The sequence below is a fragment of the Rhinopithecus roxellana genome, chromosome 21 (assembly GCF_007565055.1).
Source record: "Rhinopithecus roxellana isolate Shanxi Qingling chromosome 21, ASM756505v1, whole genome shotgun sequence".
In the NCBI taxonomy this organism is placed as follows: domain Eukaryota; kingdom Metazoa; phylum Chordata; class Mammalia; order Primates; family Cercopithecidae; genus Rhinopithecus; species Rhinopithecus roxellana.
Genome location: NC_044569.1, coordinates 63,459,514 through 63,478,403, shown reverse-complemented (window position 1 = coordinate 63,478,403; position 18,890 = coordinate 63,459,514). Strand labels below are relative to the sequence as shown.

The window sequence follows — 18,890 nt, the reverse complement described above, 5'->3', positions numbered from 1 at the left end:
CAGAAAGTTGTATGTTTCCAGGAACTTACCCATTTCCTCTAGGTTTGCTAGTTTGTGAGCGTATAGTTGTTCAAATAATTTCTGATGATCTTTTGTATATTTGTGGAATCTGTTGTAATGTCTCCTTTTCTTCTGATTGTGTTTATTTGGATCGTCTCCCTTTTCTTGCTTAGTCTAGCTAGTGGTTTATTAATTTTGTCTGTGTTTTCAAGGAACCAGCTTTTTGTTTTGTTGATCCTTTATTAATTTCTTTGTCTCTTTCATTTAGCATTGCCCTTATCTTTGTTATTTATTTTCTTCTGCTAACTTTGGGTTTAGTTTGTTCTTGGTTTTCTAGTTTCCTGAGGTATAATGTTAGATTGTTTTGATCTTTCCACTTTTTGATGTAGGCATTTAATGCTGTAAACTGCCCTCTTCACACTGCTTTTTGCTGTTTTGGTGTGTTGTTTTTCCATTTTCATTCATTTCAAGAAATTTTTACATTTATGTCTTAATTTCTTCATTGAGAAAGTGAATGTTCAGGAGCATGCTGTTTAATTTCCATGTGTTTAGTTTCTGAAGTTCCTCTTAGTATTGATTTCTAGATTCACTCCATTGTGGTCTAAGACACTTGATACGATTCTGATTTTCAAAATTTGCTAAGACTTATTTTGTGGCCTAATATGTAGTCTGTGTTGGGGAGTCTTCTGTGTGCTGGTGAAAAGAATTTATATTCCATAGTTATTATAGAAAGTTCTGTAAATGTCTAAGTCCGTTTGGTCTAAAGTCCAATTTAAGCCCAATGTTTCTTTGTTATTTTTCTGTCTCGATCTATCTAGTGTTGTGTGTGTGGTGTTAAATTCTCCCACTATTATTGTATTACTGTCTTTCTTTTTCTTTGGGTCTAGTAATAATTTTCTGAATTTTGATGCTCTAATGTTAGGTGCATATAAATTAGGATTGTTATATTCTCTTGCTGAATTGATCCCTTTATCATTATATAATAACCTTTGTCTTTTCTTTTTGAAGTCTGATTTATCTCATATAAGTATAGCTACTCCTGCTCACTTTTGGTTTCTATTTGCTTGGACTATCTTTCTCCGCCTCTTTACTTTCAGTCTATGTGTGTTTTTATGGATAAGGTAAGTTTCTTGTAGGCACTATATAGTTGTGCCATGTATTTTAATCCATTCTGCCAGTCTGTATCTTTTAGTGGAACATTTAATCCATCTACATTCAAGGTTAATATTGATATAGGAGGCTTTGTTCCTGTCATATTGTTCATTATTTTCAAGTTGTCTTATAAATTCTTTGTTCCTTTCTTCTTTTCCATCTTTGTCGTTGTCATTTGATGAAATTCTGTCATGTTGCCATTTGATTCCTACATCTTCCTCCCGTGTGATTGTTTTATAAGAACTTTTATTTTATATTTCTCTTTTTATCATGGTGAATATTGACCTTTTGTTTCCATGTTTAAGACCGCTTTGAGCATTTCCTGTCATGCTGGTCTAGTAATGACAAATTTCCCCAGCATTTGCTTGTCTGGAAAAGGCTTTATTTTTTCTTCATTTATGAAGCTGATTCTGGCAGGATATAAAATTCTTGGCTGACAGTTTTCTTTTTATTAGCACTTTGGGAATGCCTATTCCTTTCTGACCTGTAAGGTTTCTGCTGAAAAGTCTGCTGTTAATCTGATGGAATTTCCATTACAAGTGACTAAGTACTTTTCTCTTGCTAATTTTGGAATTATTTCACATTGACTTTAGACATTCTGAATATAATATGCTGTAGTGAAATCCTTTTTGTAATATATTTTTCTGGGGATTGCTGAGCCTCCTGTATCTAGACATCTAACTTTTTTGCTAGACTTGGGAAACTTTCATCAATTATTTTCTTAGTTTTTCTCCTTAGCCAGGCAACAACTGCTGCCATATCAACTTGAACTCGGACTAAGGGCAGGGCACAGTTCAGCATGAAACTCTCAAAATTGTGCTTTGTGCCTGGGACCAGGGAGAGCAGGGCCCCTCCTAGGCAGGTGTCATGAGCAAGAAACTGTAAGGAGTGCAGTCTGCCCACATCTGTTTCACAAGAGTCCCTTGCAAGGCAGTGGATATTGTCCTAGATATGCATAGAAGAGCCTAGTTTCCCTGTCTCTCCTTGGCCAGGTGGTAGCTACAGCCTTGTCAGCCCAAACATAGCCTGAGGGTGGAGCACAACCTTCCATTAAACTCTCAATATTTCACCTTGGGTCTGGGAGCAGAGAGGGTAGGGTCCCTCCCAGGCAAGCAGCATGGACAAGAAGCTGTGGGAAGTGCCGTCTGCTCATGTCTCAGTATCAGCAGCACACTTCAGCAAGGCAGTAGGGACCTTACTAGGGTTGCATAGGAGTGACCAGTGTCCCCCCCTTCTCTACTTGGAACATTGCAGTGGCTGCAGCCATGTCTGTAGATCCCCGGTATCTAGGCTATCAGCAGTAGTGCCCAACTGGAGCTGTTCTAGGCTCGAATGCCTGTGGGATTCCATGTGGTCTCCCTTTATGGAGCAACATCTCTGTGCCGTATTTAGGCAGTTCCATATGTCCAGCCCAAGGCCTTAGTGGGTCAAGGGTTTCTTCTGTAGCCAGGATCATAAAAGCCCGTTTTGGACTGCAGGGCCCTGAGGTTTTCTCTCTTACTGTTTCCCATCATCTAGAAGCCTCTTCTGGTGCTCAGTCAGCTCCTGCCTGGCTGGGCAAGCTGCCTCAAACTCTCTCCTTACTTATTTTGGTGCTTCCTATTTCTGATGAGTCCTAGCATTCTCTCCTAGGCAATCTATTTGAAATGCAAGTATCTACTTACTACTCTGGTTTTTCTCCATGGAGGAGGCACATACTACCGGCATCTGGTTAGCCATTTTGATCCCTCCTGAGATTTTCCAAGAAAAATTATTTTTAAATAATGTAAACCCAATTTATAATAAGTGTTCAATCACCTGAAATGGCAGAAAACAAATAATTTAATCATTATTAAATCAATTATCCGCATGTTTTCTGTTTGGGAGATTGTACCACTCTGATGATTATGTTCTAATTTTGCTGTATGTTGGCACTTTGGTCACTTATGGTATTTTGAAAATTACGTATGTGTAGGTGGCTGATCATTTTTATTTATTTCCTTTTCAGCGGAGGAAATATTTGAGAGTGTAGGAGATCGAGAGTTAAGACAAGTCTTTGAAGGACAAAATCGTATTCATCTTGAAATCAAGCAGCTGAACCGGCAGTTAGATATGATTCTTGATGAACAGAGAAGATATGTTTCTTCCTTAACAGAGGAAATCTCTAAAAGAGGAGCAGGAATGCCTGGGCAGCATGGGCAGGTGGGCTTGCAGAATATGCAGATGTGCCTCATTTACCCTTTGCTGGAAGGGAAGTAAAGAAGAAGGGCTACTGTACTATGTGCTCACAGAATGTGGATTATTCAGCTTGCTCGTCATTGTTTCTTCCTCCAGATCTCTCAACAAGAACTGGATACTGTTGTAAAAACTCAGCATGAGATTCTGAGACAAGTAAATGAAATGAAGTAAGTATGTAAAAGTAGTGTCTGTGTGTTAATGTGATTTTTTTATCCTAAATTTGTGACTTTAGGTGTGCAAGCACTGTATATTGTAAGATTTCTGCATGAGGGTAAGAATCCTGTTCTAGATTCATTTTACAAATAGGGGACCATAAATACAGGAACTTTTAATATTTAAAAACTGCAAGCATGTCTAAAGTTTTTAATTGTTCAGAGCTGGAAAACAAAAAATGGTTTTAGCATCTTTTAAAAAAATAGGAGATTTGTCAGTTACTTGACAGAGCCAGGTGTGTTCTTGTATTTATAAAATATAAAAAGAATATGAAGTAATATATAACAATTTTATGAAAAGTACTAGGGGAATAAATATGTGTAGCACTGTAAGACTGTAATAGAAGGAGACCCATGCAGGAACTTCTTTTTGATGGAATGAAACCTTTTTTTTTTTTTTTTTTTAAGACAGAGTCTCGCTCTGTCGCCCAGGCTGGAGTGCAGTGGCCGGTTCTCAGCTCACTGCGAGCTCCGCCTCCCGGGTTTATGCCATTCTCCTGCCTCAGCCTCCGAGTAGCTGGGACTACAGGCGCCCGCCACCTCGCCCGGCTAGTTTTTTGTATTTTTTGGTAGAGACGGGGTTTCACCGTGTTAGCCAGGATGGTCTCGATCTCCTGGCCTCGTGATCCGCCCGTCTCGGCCTCCCAAAGTGCTGGGATTACAGGCTTGAGCCACCGCGCCCGGCCGAAACCATTTTGAACGTAATATGTGTGACTACCTCTTTTACATTCCCATCTTTTACTGTCAGAGAGACTGGACAGAGTTGGAGCAGAGAGGAGATAATTGTGTCCTTAGAATGTTGAACAGTAAATTTCTAATGAGAATGATTGACTTATGCAGATAATTAACAGCTTTCAATGCCTGGAGCACAGATAACAAACCAAAGTGTCATGTTTCCATAACCTAACATTTTAGAACACTGTCCCAACCGATACAACTCTTGACAAACAAGAATGTCAAGGTGAATTCTTTAGGACTGGAGAATTAAACAGAGTTAGATCAAACAGAAGGTGATTCTACCTGATATCTAGAGATTAAAGGCACTTACAACTGCAAATTTATATTTCTTCAATTTTTCTCTTTGTATTTAAAAAAAATCTTCATAATGTGGACTCATTGAAATATTTATGATGCTAAATGAATAGTTTAGCTCTTCAAATAGTTTAATGAATACAATCCTTTTAGAAATAGACTGGATCATGTAACACAACCTTTTTAAAAATCTTTTTATTTTGATCTAATTTTAGACCTCAGAAGCTACAAAAATAGTATGGGAAGTTTCTGTATATCCTTCACCCATCTTCCTCTAATTTACATAACCATGATATAATTGTCAGAACCAGGAAATTAACATTGATACAGTTCAATCAACTAAATTAATGACCTATTCAAAATTTATCAGTTTCTCCACCAAGGCCTTTTTTCTATTCCAGGATCCTATCTACAATCGCACATTACATTTAGTGATTTTTTCTCTTTAGCCTTCTGCAGTCTGCAGTAGTTCCATCTTTCCTTGTCTTTCATGACCTTGACATTTTCCAAGAGCATTAATAAGTTAATACCTTTTGATTTGGGTTTGGTTGGATGGAAATTCCACATTTTGATAAGATATTATATATGTTATATATAGTATATGTTATATAATATATAGTGTATATATTATATAAGATTGATAAGATATTACTGATGATGTTGGCCATGATCACTTGGTTATGGTGGTTTCCTATCGCTATCTCTACTTTAAAGTTACTGTATTTCCCTTTGTGGTTAATATTTTGGAGAAGGTACTTTGAGACTATGTAAGTATCCATTTCAAACTTCTGCTCATTCATTTTAGCATCCATTGATGTTTCTTGCCTGAAACAAGAATGTGGTTTTTGCCAAATGCTGACTTTATTTTTTCATTTTTTATTTATTTGCTTATTTATTTTTTTGAGACAGGGTCCAGCTCTGTTGCCCAGGCTGAAGTGCAGTAGTGCAATCACAGCTCTCTGCAACCTCAACCTCCTGGGCTCAAATGATCCTCCCACCTCAGCCTCCTGAGTAGCTGGGACTACAGGTATATGCCACCACACCCAGCTAATTTTTCTATTTTTTTTGGATTTGGGATTTTGCCATGTTGCCCAGGCTGATCTCAAACTCCTGAGCTCAATCAGTCCTTCTGCCTCTGCCTCCCAAGGTGTTGGGATTACAGGCGTGAGCCACTACACCTGGCCTTGATGTTTATGTTTCTATAATTCCCTCCATATTTGTTCATTGGAATTCTGCTGTCAGAACCAACCATCCTTTCTCTCCCATTTATTTATTTAGATCACTGCAGACTCATGGATGTTTATTCCATAGGTTACAATCCAACACTCTTACTTATTTTGCTGCTCAGATTGTTTCAGGAATGGTCATTCTGAGCGCCTTCATGTTGTCATCTTTGTTCTCTCAACAAGCCCCCAATCTTTTATTGAGCATTTAAAAAATTTATGATACTGCACTATCTTCTAGGGTCATCTTGTATTTTCTCTGCCCTCAGTGAGCCCTGGTTCCTTTTTCTTGAAAAAGGTATTTGAAAACCAACCTCTGAGGAATCGCCACACTGTCTTCCACAATGGTTGAACTAGTTTACGGTCCCACCAGCAGTGTAAAAGTGTTCCTATTTCTCCACATCCTCTCCAGCACCTGTTGTTTCCTGACTTTTTAATGATTGCCATTCTAACTGGTGTGAGATGGTATCTCATTGTGGTTTTGATTTGCATTTCTCTGATGGCCAGTGATGATGCGCATTTTTTCATGTGTCTGTTGGCTGCATAAATGTCTTCTTTTAGAAGTGTCTGTTCATATCCTTCGCCCACTTTTTGGTGGGATTGTTTTTTTCTTGTAAGTTTGTTTGAGTTCTTTGTAGATTCTGGATATTAGCCCTTTGTCAGTTGAGTAGATTGCAAAAATTTTCTCCCATTCTGTAGGTTACCTATTCACTCTGATGTGAGTTTCTTTTGCTGTGCAGAAGCTCTTTAGTTTAATTAGATCCCATTTGTCAATTTTGGCTTTTGTTGTATTGCTTTTGGTGTTTTAGACATGAAGTCCTCGCCCATGCGTATGTCCTGATTGGTATTGCCTAGGTTTTCTTCTAGGGTTTTTATGGTTTTAGGTCTAACATTTAAGTCTTTAATCCATCTTGAATTAATTTTTGTGTAAAGTGTAAGGAAGGGATACCCAAAGGATTATAAATCATGCTGCTATAAAGACACATGCACACGTGTATTTATTGTGGCACTGTTCACAATAGGAAAGACTTGGAATCAACCCAGATGTCCATCAGTGATAGACTGGATTAAGAAAATGTGACACATATACACCATGGAATACTATGCAGCCATAAAAAAGGATGAGTTCATGTCCTTTATAGGGACATGGATGAAGCTAGAAACCATCATTCTCAGCAAACTAGCGCAAGGACAGAAAACCAAACACCGCATGTTCTCACTCATAGGTGGGAATTGAACAATGAGAACACTTGGACACAGGAAGGGGAACATCACACACTGGGGCCTGTTGTGGGGTGGGGGAGAGGGGAGGGATAGCATTAGGAGATAAACCTAATGTAAAAGACGAGTTAATGGGTGCAGCACACCAACATGGCACATGTATGCATATGTGCACGTTGTGCACATGTACCCTAGAACTTAAAGTATAATAATAAATAAATACTAGGAAAAAAAGAACCAAAAGTAGAACTGTCATTTGATCTAGCAATCCCACCACTGGGTATCTACCCAGTGGAAAAGAAGTCATTATACAAAAAAGATATTTGCACACTCATGTTTATAACATCACTGCAATTGCAAAATCATGGAACCAACCCAAATGCCCATCAATCAACGAGTGGATAAAGAAACAGAGAGAGAGAGAGGGAGAGAGAGATATGATGGAATACGACTCAGCCACAAAAAGGAATGGATTAATGGCATTTGCAGTGACCTGGATGAGAATGGAGACTATTCTAAGTGAAGTGACTCAGGAATGGAAAACCAAACACTGTATGTTCTCACTGATACGTGGGAGCTAAGCTATGAGGACACAAAGGCATAAGAACAATACAATGGACTTTGGGGACTTCGGGGGAAGGGTGGGGGGGGTTGAGGGATAAAAGACTACAAATAGGGTGCAATGTATATTGCTTGGGTGATGGGTGCACCAGAATCTCACAAATCACCACTAAATAACTTACTCCACTAAATAACTTACTCATGTAACCAAACACCACCTGTACCCCAATAACCTATGGGAAATAGAAAAAAAGAAAACCAACCTCTGGGCACTAGGTGTGCTCATTACTACCACAGTGCTGTTACCTCTAGACCTCTTCCTGGACAGAGCTAGGGAATATATATACATATACTAACCCATGCATGTACATGAGTCTGTAGTTCCATGTCTGTCAACCTGTTTTCGTGTTAAACCATGAGATTATGCAGATATTTTGGATTCTGGCTGGACTGAACACTGCAGAGTTCATTTTTAACTTTCCCTCTTGTCTTATTTGAAAATTCTTTCACCATCAGGGAGAAACCTGGTTCTTACTATCTGTATCTGTAACATATTTACTTATTGGTTCCACTTGAGTATGCACATAAGTACACACAAAGTGGTTTCAAATTGTTAACTCATATCCCTGTGAGAAAGATATTTATTGACAAGTTTATGTAAAGTTCCTTTTATCTCTAGCCTTACAGTATCCAGCCCAGATACTATTTTCCAGATAGTTTCTTAGTGTAGTTCTTTTTCTCCGTACTCTTTTCATTATGGCTGATGTTATTCATTTAGGATCCAGTTAGATTCTTTGATAATGCTTATATTCCTCCTATATCCTGGTTGATTTAAATTGTTTGTGTTTTGGGTATGTGAATACTATGATTCTAAGGGGCAGAGCATGTGTGTATCACTTCTTCATCCTTGCTACCACTTTCCCATTCTCCCCTTCTTTCCAGCTCTTTCCCACCCATTCCCTCTTGGTAACTAATTCTGTTAGCTTCTGGTTTGTTCTTCCTGTATTTCTTCTGTATATACCTGTTTTCTTTTTCTTTCTTTGTTTTTATTTTTGTTTTTGTTTTTGTTTTGTTTTGTTTTTGAGATGGAGTTTTGCTCTTGTTGCCCAGGCTGGAGTGCAATGGTACGATCTTGGCTCACTGCAACCTCTGCCTTCTGGGTTCAAGTGATTCTCCTGCCCTAGCCTCCCATGTAGCTGGGATTATAGGCATCTGCCACCATGCCTGGCTAATTTTGTATTTTTAGTACAGATGGGGTTTCTCCATGTTGGCCAGGCTGGTCTCCAACTTGTGACCTCAGGTGATCCACCCGCCTTGGCCTCCCAAAATGCTGGGATTACAGGTGTTAGCCACTGCACCCCGCCCGTATTTTCTGAAGTACCCTTCCTCTGTGAAGGATAGCATACTCTAGATACTCTTTTGTGCTTTGCATGTTTAACTTGACAGTAGTACTAGGACATCTAAAGATGTAACTAGTTGTCAGGACATCCTAGCTGTCCAGTTGTATTATCCATAGAATCCCTTTCTTAGAGGAGTTAACAATCCTTGCAAACTCCCACTTACTGAGAACAAATGTCATGCATACAATAAGTTAATGTAAAAACTGAGCTCAAGTTTCTGAACTAGTCCTCTGGATCTTTTCCTTTAGGATTTAGCTTCAGAAAAAATGTAAAGATATAGGAAATATTTGCCTTTAATGGAAAGGGTGGTTTGTTTCTTTGTGGATTTTTATATTCTTAAGAAATCATAGAAATTTTTTTTTTAGCAGAAAGAGATCTTAGAAAGCATATAGCTTTTCTGTAGCAGCTGATGCCTCTTCCCACTTCTCCATCTCAAAATCCCTTTCGAGACTTCTGGTATACCATTTACTCTTGGTGTTCTTTGGCCTCTGCTTCCATTTAGTTAACTTCACTTGCTCTCCTTCCATCGTCCCTTAAAAGGTATTCTTTTCAAGGGTTCTGTCCAGCCCTCTTTTCACTTGGCCTGTTTCGTAAACCAAATATGACCAACTTCCACCACAATTCTATCCCCATAGACTCCTCTTCATTTTTTGACACTCAGCTAAATGCATCTTTCTTTGTAGAGCTCTAGTTGTGCTTCTTTCACATTGCTTTCCTGCTAGACAGTGCATCTCCGCAGAACAGTATTTCTTTTTTTTTTTTTTTTTTTTTTTTTTTTTGCAAAGTTTATATCCCTAAATATTCCCTGGCTCACAGCACTTATGAAATAAATGTTAGCAGAATGAACAGGCAAATGAATGAATGACGGAGTAGGAGCGCATTAGGTGACTCAATCTTTGGTATATTAAAAAGACATTTATACTAAGCAAGTTCATGCTTCTGGGAAGCAGAATTCTTAAATGCAGATATGTAACAACGTTATATACTCTGGGAGGTTTTAGTCTTGGTAGTATTTTAGTTATATTAAAATGTTATGCTTAATTAGAGTTTCAGTGGAAAAGCTTAGCGCCCCACGAGTTTTCTTGAGCATATGTGCCACTGAAAGAAATTGTAATCAACACATGACATGGATTCAAAAGCACTTGAGATATTTTGTAACTACTTTTAAGTCTTTACTGCTCACATAACTCATATGTAATTTTTTAAGCGTTATAGTTAACATTCCGTCTGACATATAGTGTTATTTTTAAGTAATTTGAGTCTTTCTCTTTTTTTTTCTTCTGGTAAAGCTCTTACTTTTTACACTACATTTGACTGCAATGAGATAACTTATTTATTCCTCCAAATTGAACCATAGCTGTTGAAGGCACTAGTAGGAAATCAGAATTGTGACCCCTGTCCTCAGGGTCACAAAGCCATTAGTCTCCATCTGTATGCTGTATGAGTGAAATCATCTATATATGCAGCTACAGAGCGGACAAGTCTGTGTGTGTGAATGTGCCTATAGGAAATGATTGCATTTGGCACTAGTCCTTTACTGTACAGCTGAACACCTAGAAAGATTTATTACAACTTCATTAAAAATATCATCCATTATATTCAATATCCACTTACACTATTGGTTTTAACACAAATTACCTAGTAGTATTTTCTACATGGTATTTTTAGATGACCTTTAGTAAAAGATAAAGGCATAATGTTGTTTTATAAATTATTTTCCAATTTTGAACACAACTCAATTTTTTAAAATACTTCTTTACCATTTTTTTTAAATGATGTAATATATTGAACTTGAAAAGGTATAAGTATTGGAGATCTGTGACTGAAAAAAATAATCTCTATAGTGATTTTATTGTATCAAGAGTCTTTCTGTTTCAGAAATTCCATGAGTGAAACCGTCAGACTGGTCAGCGGAATGCAGCACCCTGGCTCTGCTGGAGGCGTCTATGAGACAACACAGCACTTCGCTGACATCAAAGAGCACCTGCACACAGTAAAGAGGGACATAGACAACTTACTGCAGCGAAACATGGTGACTTTGTTTCCTTTTCCTTTCATAATTATAATCTTTAGGAAAGGAAGAACTCACACTCTACTGAAAATCTTGTAACCCTTTAGTTAATGCTGATGCTTATTTTTAATGTTTAAGATAGAATTGTCCCATACATTGCAGATCTCCATGTGTCAACAGCTCCCATAGCAGTTACGGTTTTTTATATGTAATATTTGTATTATCATTTCATGAAAATATTTTCTGATTTCCATGTTAATGTCTTCTCTGATCCATGGATCGCTTAAGGTGTATTTCTTTGGCCTATTTTTTCCTCAAGGTTCTAGTCTGGCAATTTCTTGCTATCTTGTTAGCATCATTTACCTTCACCGGGGTTTCGTGTGCTTGGATTGGATTGGATTTGTTTTTGACTCTGCTAGTTGTCTTCTGTAAGACGTATTTGGGATATGATTGGCCCATATTTCCTAGTGTACCTTACCAGAAGCAGAAATCCCAATCCTTTATATTTTATATCATGTTTTATCTTTTTAAAACATTTGATGTCCTTTAGAAAATATGCTAACGTATTAGTAATAATGTTACATTAACTCTCCCAAGGTCAGTAACTAGCAAGTAGTAGAGGGAGATAACTTAGGTCTTCAGCTTCTAATCTTGTCTCCTTTATATTTTTTGACAACTCTCTTAACTATGTTCCTGTATATATGCCTTGAATATACATTTTTTTCCAAACATGGCTTAATAGTTTTCTTATTGATCATGACCTGTCATCCAAAGCATTACTATCTGTCCCTTTAGTTATGTTTGAGGTTATTTTTCTCCTACTTTAGCCTTTGTTGCAGTGACCAAATTGATACTGTGCATATCAATTTACTGAAGAACTTTGCCCCACAAATATAACTATATTGGGAACAACTAATCTTAGAAGCCATTCTCTCTGGATACTTGGATGAAATCTTTGTTTCTGATATTTAATTACCTCCCTAAAATAGAAGGAATACTCAGGGAAATAGGGAAAGAAATATTTTTCAGAACACCAGTGAGTAATGTTGAATGCTGTGAGGCTGGAGAGAATGAGGACTGAGAAAAAGCCATTCTATATGTCAAGTAATTTGTTGGTAGGGTGACCATGTAGTTTATTGTCTGACCTGGAACACTTTTGAGAGTGAAGGGGGTGCGGTTAATAATCACACCACTACAGCAAGCGTGAACTGGGAGTGTCCAGAGGAGTTGTCTGTGGTGATCCTAGTCTGTGACATCAGGAACAGTAACATCATCATATACCGTAATGCGGACAGGAGCCAGGTGGCAGTGAGTTAGTGGCTGGGTAGTGAAAAGGTGGAGGCCTTCCAGTGTCACCTACTCCTTCAAAAACAGTTGTCAGTAAAAGTTAAGGGGATAGAAGGTTTTCTGGGGGATGAAAAAATGAAAATACTTGTTTATATAGCAAACTGAGTTTTATAAAGATTTCACATTTATTTCTTTTTCCAAACTGCTAATTTGACTAACTATAATAGAAAGTCATTTGCCTTACAGCTGTCAAATGAAAAGCCGAAATGCCCAGAACTACCACCATTTCCATCATGTTTGTCTACGGTCCACTTCATTATATTTGTTGTGGTGCAAACTGTATTATTCATTGGTTATATCATGTATAGGTAAGTCTCTTGATAAAATTTGACCCAATATTTTTCTGCATCTGTTTAATTAGAAATATTCAACTAAGTTATCTATGTTCATAATACAATTTTCACCACCTATAAAATTGTTTATTGTGATTTCTGTTCATTTCAGTTCACATAAAGTGCATGTATAGAATATATGTTTATCTTTATGCATTGTATAATTCAAAAGGCATTGATATTTTAATTCTCAACAATCCTGTTTCAAGTTAAGTATATAGACCTTCTTTCATTGTGTTTCTTTTTTTCCCTAGGTCTCAGCAAGAAGCAGCTGCCAAAAAATTCTTTTGACTACCATTTTCATGTGTACATCATCTATTTGTGTACAAAATGTTGTTGTTTTGAGGGAATTTAAGTATTTAAATTGCTTCATGGTGTAAATTATTAAATTTTTTAAATAAAATAACTGTTTAAACATTTATTTGCAGTTAAGAATAAACCTTAAAGCAAAGACAACCACATTTTAATTTGTTCACCGTATGTAAATCTGTCTAAATTTCAGTGAATTCTGGTCACTATGATACAGCCACTGAGCAGAATATTGACCAGTAAGAGGATAAATAAGAAAGTGGGGGCAACCCCTGGATATGAATGTTACCCCCTAAGTCTCCAATATTGCAGGTTTCCCTGTGTAACATAGACACACTTGCCCTCATGCCTCCCAGAATATGAGGTCTAATTAAGAAGTCCCATCAGGTTTATTTTGTAACCAAAGTCTTTTTTAGAGGTCAGACTTCCTAATCAAAGGCCTGGGCCTGCAGCCCTTTCATCTTAATTTAACTTCCTTTGAAATCAAAGAATATTTTGTCTGAGAGCTTTAAGGATCTGGATAATAGTCTTCAAAATGTTAAGTGAAAATTTTTTTTCCTCTATTTATCAATGATATATTTCACTTTTAAAGGAAAGTTTAGAGGAAAATTAATAGCTGCTTTTTGCCTAAAAAACCTTGTGGTGGAAACATTCCTCTGAGAATGACTTTTGTAGGTATTTTGCCTGGTAATGTATTCATTCATGATTGCCCATATTCTTGAATGTCTTCATTCCAATGGTGTCAGGTCAATATTATGAAAATAATTTTTGTATTTATATTTGTAACTTAAGGAATTCATTTCTCCCATTTACTACAGCATGTAAATTCAGCTCAAATTGCATGATCTGAGGATATTTTAAATTTACAAAACCTGCCACTACATTCTGGTTTACATTAGTTACTTCATGCTGGCTGAGGTTAGTGACCATTTGCATACTCTTTTAAATCAAGGAGGCTGTAGTAGAAGCAGTTTTAAGATTCTTGAAGGCGAAATTTGAAAAACAGTGAATACTTGTAATTGTTTCCTTTTAGTGCCAGAACTAAGTGAAGCACTTGTTAGCAAACTTAACCTTGAAATGTCAGACTGGAAGGAATTTTTAGAGTCTTTGTGCATAGCTCTAGGTATCGTAGAAACAGTCTGTAAATGACGGTTTAAGATGCAAATTTAATTTTGTTCACAGCTGATTTATACTGATTTTTGCTGCCTTCAAAATACCGTTTTACCTCTTTTAGCTAGAGCGGTTGTCTTTCATTTGCCATAGAATTCCAAACAATACTATTTTATAAAATAGTATTGTTGAATTATTCCAGGCCTCCCTAGGTTTGCTCTCAAATGTCATTCACAGATTGGGCTAACGACCTAAAATCTATGTATAAAGACTGTCTGAAGAACTCTGTATTATAGCCGTACCGAACGAGTGCTGTATGTGCAAACAGTCTCGCATTGCTTTTTATGTTGATACTTATCCTGGAACACTGAAAGAGAATATGCCAGTGATAACTCACTTTGCTTCAGTCATTTCAACACAGAAAATGCTTCTCTAGCGTTTTTCTTTTGTAGTGTTAACATTTTGAAATTCATGTTTCAGAGGCTTCATCATCACAGAATTTACTCTTGCTCCATGAAAAAAATTATATACCTTCAGAAGAATATTTAAGTTGTAGACTATGAAACTTGAGAAATCCTCCTGAGATAAAAGGCTGCCAAATCCAGTATTATAAAGTCCATGGTCATATGTGCTTGTGCATTAAAAGGAATACCAGATCTATGCAGTATACATTTTTCAGGCTGAAATTCAAGGGGAATCATTCTCATCATTCTTACTACAAACGGAGATGGCTATTATGAAACAGCACGAGCATGAACCTTTCATCTTTTAGTGATATACTTTGCTTGAAAATCACTCAGTAAAGTAGTTCACGCAGAATGTGTATCATATTATTTGAAGTTTGGTTTTTCTCAAAATCATTGACTTTTGTAAGGAGCTCATTTCTGAACAAAAAGGTTTGCTCTGTGGAAAAATCAATCACTGCCAGGATTCTTTCATTTCTGTACTATTTTGTATAATTGAATTTGTTCACTTCTCTCACACCAGCAAGTGTTTTACAGGTGCCTTGGATTAAAACAAAGTTGATTTTAAAATTTTTATGTAAGTCATTGTGTTTATGATGCCACTTTTAAAAGGAAAATGCAATTGCTTAATGGCTAATACCCTTATTTCGTGTACCTATTTGTGTTCTGCTAATTGTTTGAATGTTTTATTCAGCTTAAAACTTTACCACGAAGTCATAAACAGTAAGCAATGTTTTGTTATGTATTAAGGGAATAGCAGTGTTTCTCAAAGTATGATCCATAGACCATCTAGGTCATGGTGCCTGGTTTCAGACCACCTGAATCAAATCTTAGGGGTGGGGCTTTGGGATGTCATTGTTCAATATGAGGCACCTCAGGAGATTCTGAGCACACCGATGTCTGAGAACCACTAAAATGAGGAGTGGAAAAAAAATAGATGTTTTGTTAATTTAGAGCTGATCTGAGAGGATAATATATTTTTATTGTCAATGACATTAACAGATGTGCACTGATTCTTTTATACCTACAATTAATGTTCCTTTTTATTAAAACTCTTGGTTCATGAGCAACTACAGACTGACTCTAGATTATTAACCTGTTGCTTTTAGTATTTTCGTGATGGCTTTTAAACTTATGAAATCATCTTAAGATCATTCATGGTCAAGCCGTGAAAACTCCCATCTTGAAGCCTGCCTGCTAAAGCTTTTTTGCCTTCCTCATTGTGATTATGGTAACATTTTATCTCAGACAGTTGTACTTTTTGATAACTTAGGGAAAATAGAAATTACTTGAACAAGGGATTGCCTGCCTCACTGTGTTGCAGAGATACAGTTTTTGTAAAGAACACAAATAGCAGTTGTGAATATTAAGATGTGATTATCTTTCCCTGTCCATGTGCTTATCGAAAGAAGATAGTGAACAAATGATTATATTGAGGATTTTTTAAATTTATAAGATCTAATGTGAAATCCACACTTGGAACTTTTTAGATCTATCTGTTGCTTGTTTAATATATTTCTTTTATGACATTACTTAAAAGTTTAAAAGGGTTTTCTATCCACTGTCAATTTAAATTGGATAACATTTTGTCGTTTTTTTTTTTTTTTTATTTTCCTGATTGTTATTTGATGCTAGCTGGAATTCAAGAAATGGCATTGACCTTATTCAAATAAAGAAATATTTTAGTAAATTTGCTTTTTCCTTCATTGATCTTGGATAATAAGTTGCCATTTGTTTTTCAGACAGGACCTATATTGTGATAGCATTTCATTTATCACATGCTTTGGGCTCTGCCCAAGGTAGCCTGCTGCATGCAGAGGCAGTACATGGAAGCATGGCATGAGAACATAGAAATAAATGGTCATGGATAACTGTTTACCCTTGCTGGGAATGAAAATACAAACTAATTAAAACAATGTATTTGATGTTTTTACCTCTAATAACCAAATGATGGCAAAAGTGTAGTTAAGCTGGAACTCATAGTCATTACTAATTAGTGGTAGTTTAAAAAATATTCTAATCTTTTTGGCAAGTACCATTTAACCAAGTAATTCCAATTCTGAGAGTTAATGTGGTATAAAAATAAAAGAGTAGGGCTTTGAGGTTAGACAAATCTAGGTTTGAATCCTGGTGCTCTCACTGGAGGTGACCTTCAGTTTCCTCATAATACTTACCTCGCGCGGTTAATAAGCATAGTAAAAGAATGTCTTTATAAGGAGGCTTCAAAAAATGGTAGACTAATTGGTAAAGACAAATGGTGGATAAAGTAAAAGATTTAAATACATAGATGGGTTCAAAATAATTCAGAACTTAAAACCCGATCAGGGAGCCTACTGGTAGTAGTAGGGAGTGGCAGAAACTAGACTACACACAGGCCCTAGATACTGTCATTGAAAGTTACGTTCATTTGTGGCATTGAGGACATGACTTTAGGCCTGAAAAACCCAGGAGGCTTGAACTGAGATACTAGAATAAAATGAGGACCCTGGAAGAGCTGCTTTTTCAGTGGAAATGGGCTGAAAGGACCTCTTCTACCCCAACAGCTCCGAGAAGGCATAGGAAGCTTCTCTCCCTGGAGCTCTGGGTAAGGGGACATTTCTTAAGAAATTGAAGCCCAGGTGTATGCTTTACTTACGTGGTGTGGAATTCTCTACATCAAAAACAATATATAAATTGGTTCTTGTCTGGGAAAATCCAGAAGGCAAAACAAAACCACTCATTAGCAATAATTCCACAGCAAAAGTACATTAGACAGCACTAGACAACCATAGGGACAACCAGTCCTAACTAAAATGAGCTCTAAAAATTATAAACCAAACCAGGAAAATACGAAAGAGTGACAGTAGACACAATAATGAAACCTGGCACCTCCAAGAATCTGAGATAATAGAACAGTCAGAAGAAGACAATAAATAGGTACACTTGAAATGACTTTAAAAATACTGGAGAGTTTATAAAAGGACTGGAAATCATGAAGAAGGAATGAAACACTGAAAAAGAAGACAGTTTGGAGTTCCAAAGAACCACCCAAAACACAACTTCGATATGGGAGGTGGGGATCAAATTTGGATACCAGATTGGACAAAGCTCAAAAGAATTCTTGAATTAGAAGATAGATCTGAGCAAATTACCAAGAGTGCAACACAGATACTAAAATGGTGGAAAATGCAATAAATTGGCAGTTGGTGAGAAGGTACAACATACGTCTACCAGTAGTTCTAGAAGGAGCAGGAGAGTCATGATGAAGAACTGTGCTAAGGTGTAATAGCTAAGAACTTTTCAGAATTGATGCACACACATATTTGAAGAATCTTGAGTCTGAGGCAGGGTTGTAGGTTGGACAAGTTTCCCACAGAAGATGTTATCTGAGCCATGTGCTAAAGTATGTATAGTGCAAGGGGGACTGGAAGAGAACTAACTCCAATCAGAAAAAATAATATGAACAAAAGCATGGAGTTGAGAAGCAGTGTAGTTTATGTGAGAACCTGTAAGCTTATTCTGCTATGCTGGGAAAAATGATGGTTGGGTGGGATATACAGAGGCCAGATCCCAAGGCTCTGTAAAGGAGCTTGGGCTTCATCCAGAGGGTAATGGAAGGTCATGAAAGTCAAGCAGAAAGGCAATACTTGCATTTCAAACATTGCAATCTCTGAGTGCTTCATGGAGGAAGGCGGCTTGAGACAGACCAGTCAAAGTGCACCCAGTGAAAAATGGTGGCCTGAAAGAAGGCCAAAAATCTATCAATAGTAGTATTGAACAATTAGAGTTCGTTTAGGCCACTGTAACAAAATACCATAAATGAGGTGGCTTATAAAAAAAGCTATTGTAGGCCGGGCACAGTGGCTCACGCCTGTAATCCCAGCACTTTGGGAGGCCGAGATGGGTGGATCACGAGGTCAGGAGATCGAGACTATCCTGGCTAACATGGTGAAACCCCGTCTCTACTAAAAATATGAAAAACTAGCCGGGCGAGGTGGCAGGCACCTGTAGTCCCAGCTACTCGGGAGGCTGAGGCAGGAGAATGGCGTAAATCTGGGAGGCGGAGCTTGCAGTGAGCTGAGATCCGGCCACTGCACTCCAGCCTGGGCGACAGAGCAAGACTCCGTCTCAAAAAAAAAAACAACAAAAAAAAATTTATTGCTCACTGTTCTGGAAGACTGGGAAGGTGAAGATCAAGACTCTACCCTCACGACCTAATCACCTACAAATGTAGTAACACATTGGGCATTAGGATTTCAACATAGGAGTTTTGGGACAAGCAAACATTCAGGCAAGCATCTAATGACTTTGAAGTGGAGA

General features: G+C 37.3%; 1 protein-coding gene across 1 annotated transcript in view; it reads left to right on the top strand.

Annotated features, from left to right (window-relative positions):
* The window catches only part of LMAN1 (lectin, mannose binding 1), a 35,197-nt gene extending 18,916 nt beyond the window's left edge, over positions 1-16,281 (top strand). The window contains exons 9-13 of the mRNA XM_010376892.2: positions 3,140-3,333; positions 3,466-3,536; positions 10,897-11,050; positions 12,563-12,684; positions 12,963-16,281. Coding sequence (XP_010375194.1) covers positions 3,140-3,333; positions 3,466-3,536; positions 10,897-11,050; positions 12,563-12,684; positions 12,963-12,999 — 578 coding nt within the window. The 3' untranslated portion in view covers positions 13,000-16,281. The remainder of the gene's footprint in view (positions 1-3,139; positions 3,334-3,465; positions 3,537-10,896; positions 11,051-12,562; positions 12,685-12,962) is intronic.
* Positions 16,282-18,890: the final 2,609 nt, after the last annotated feature.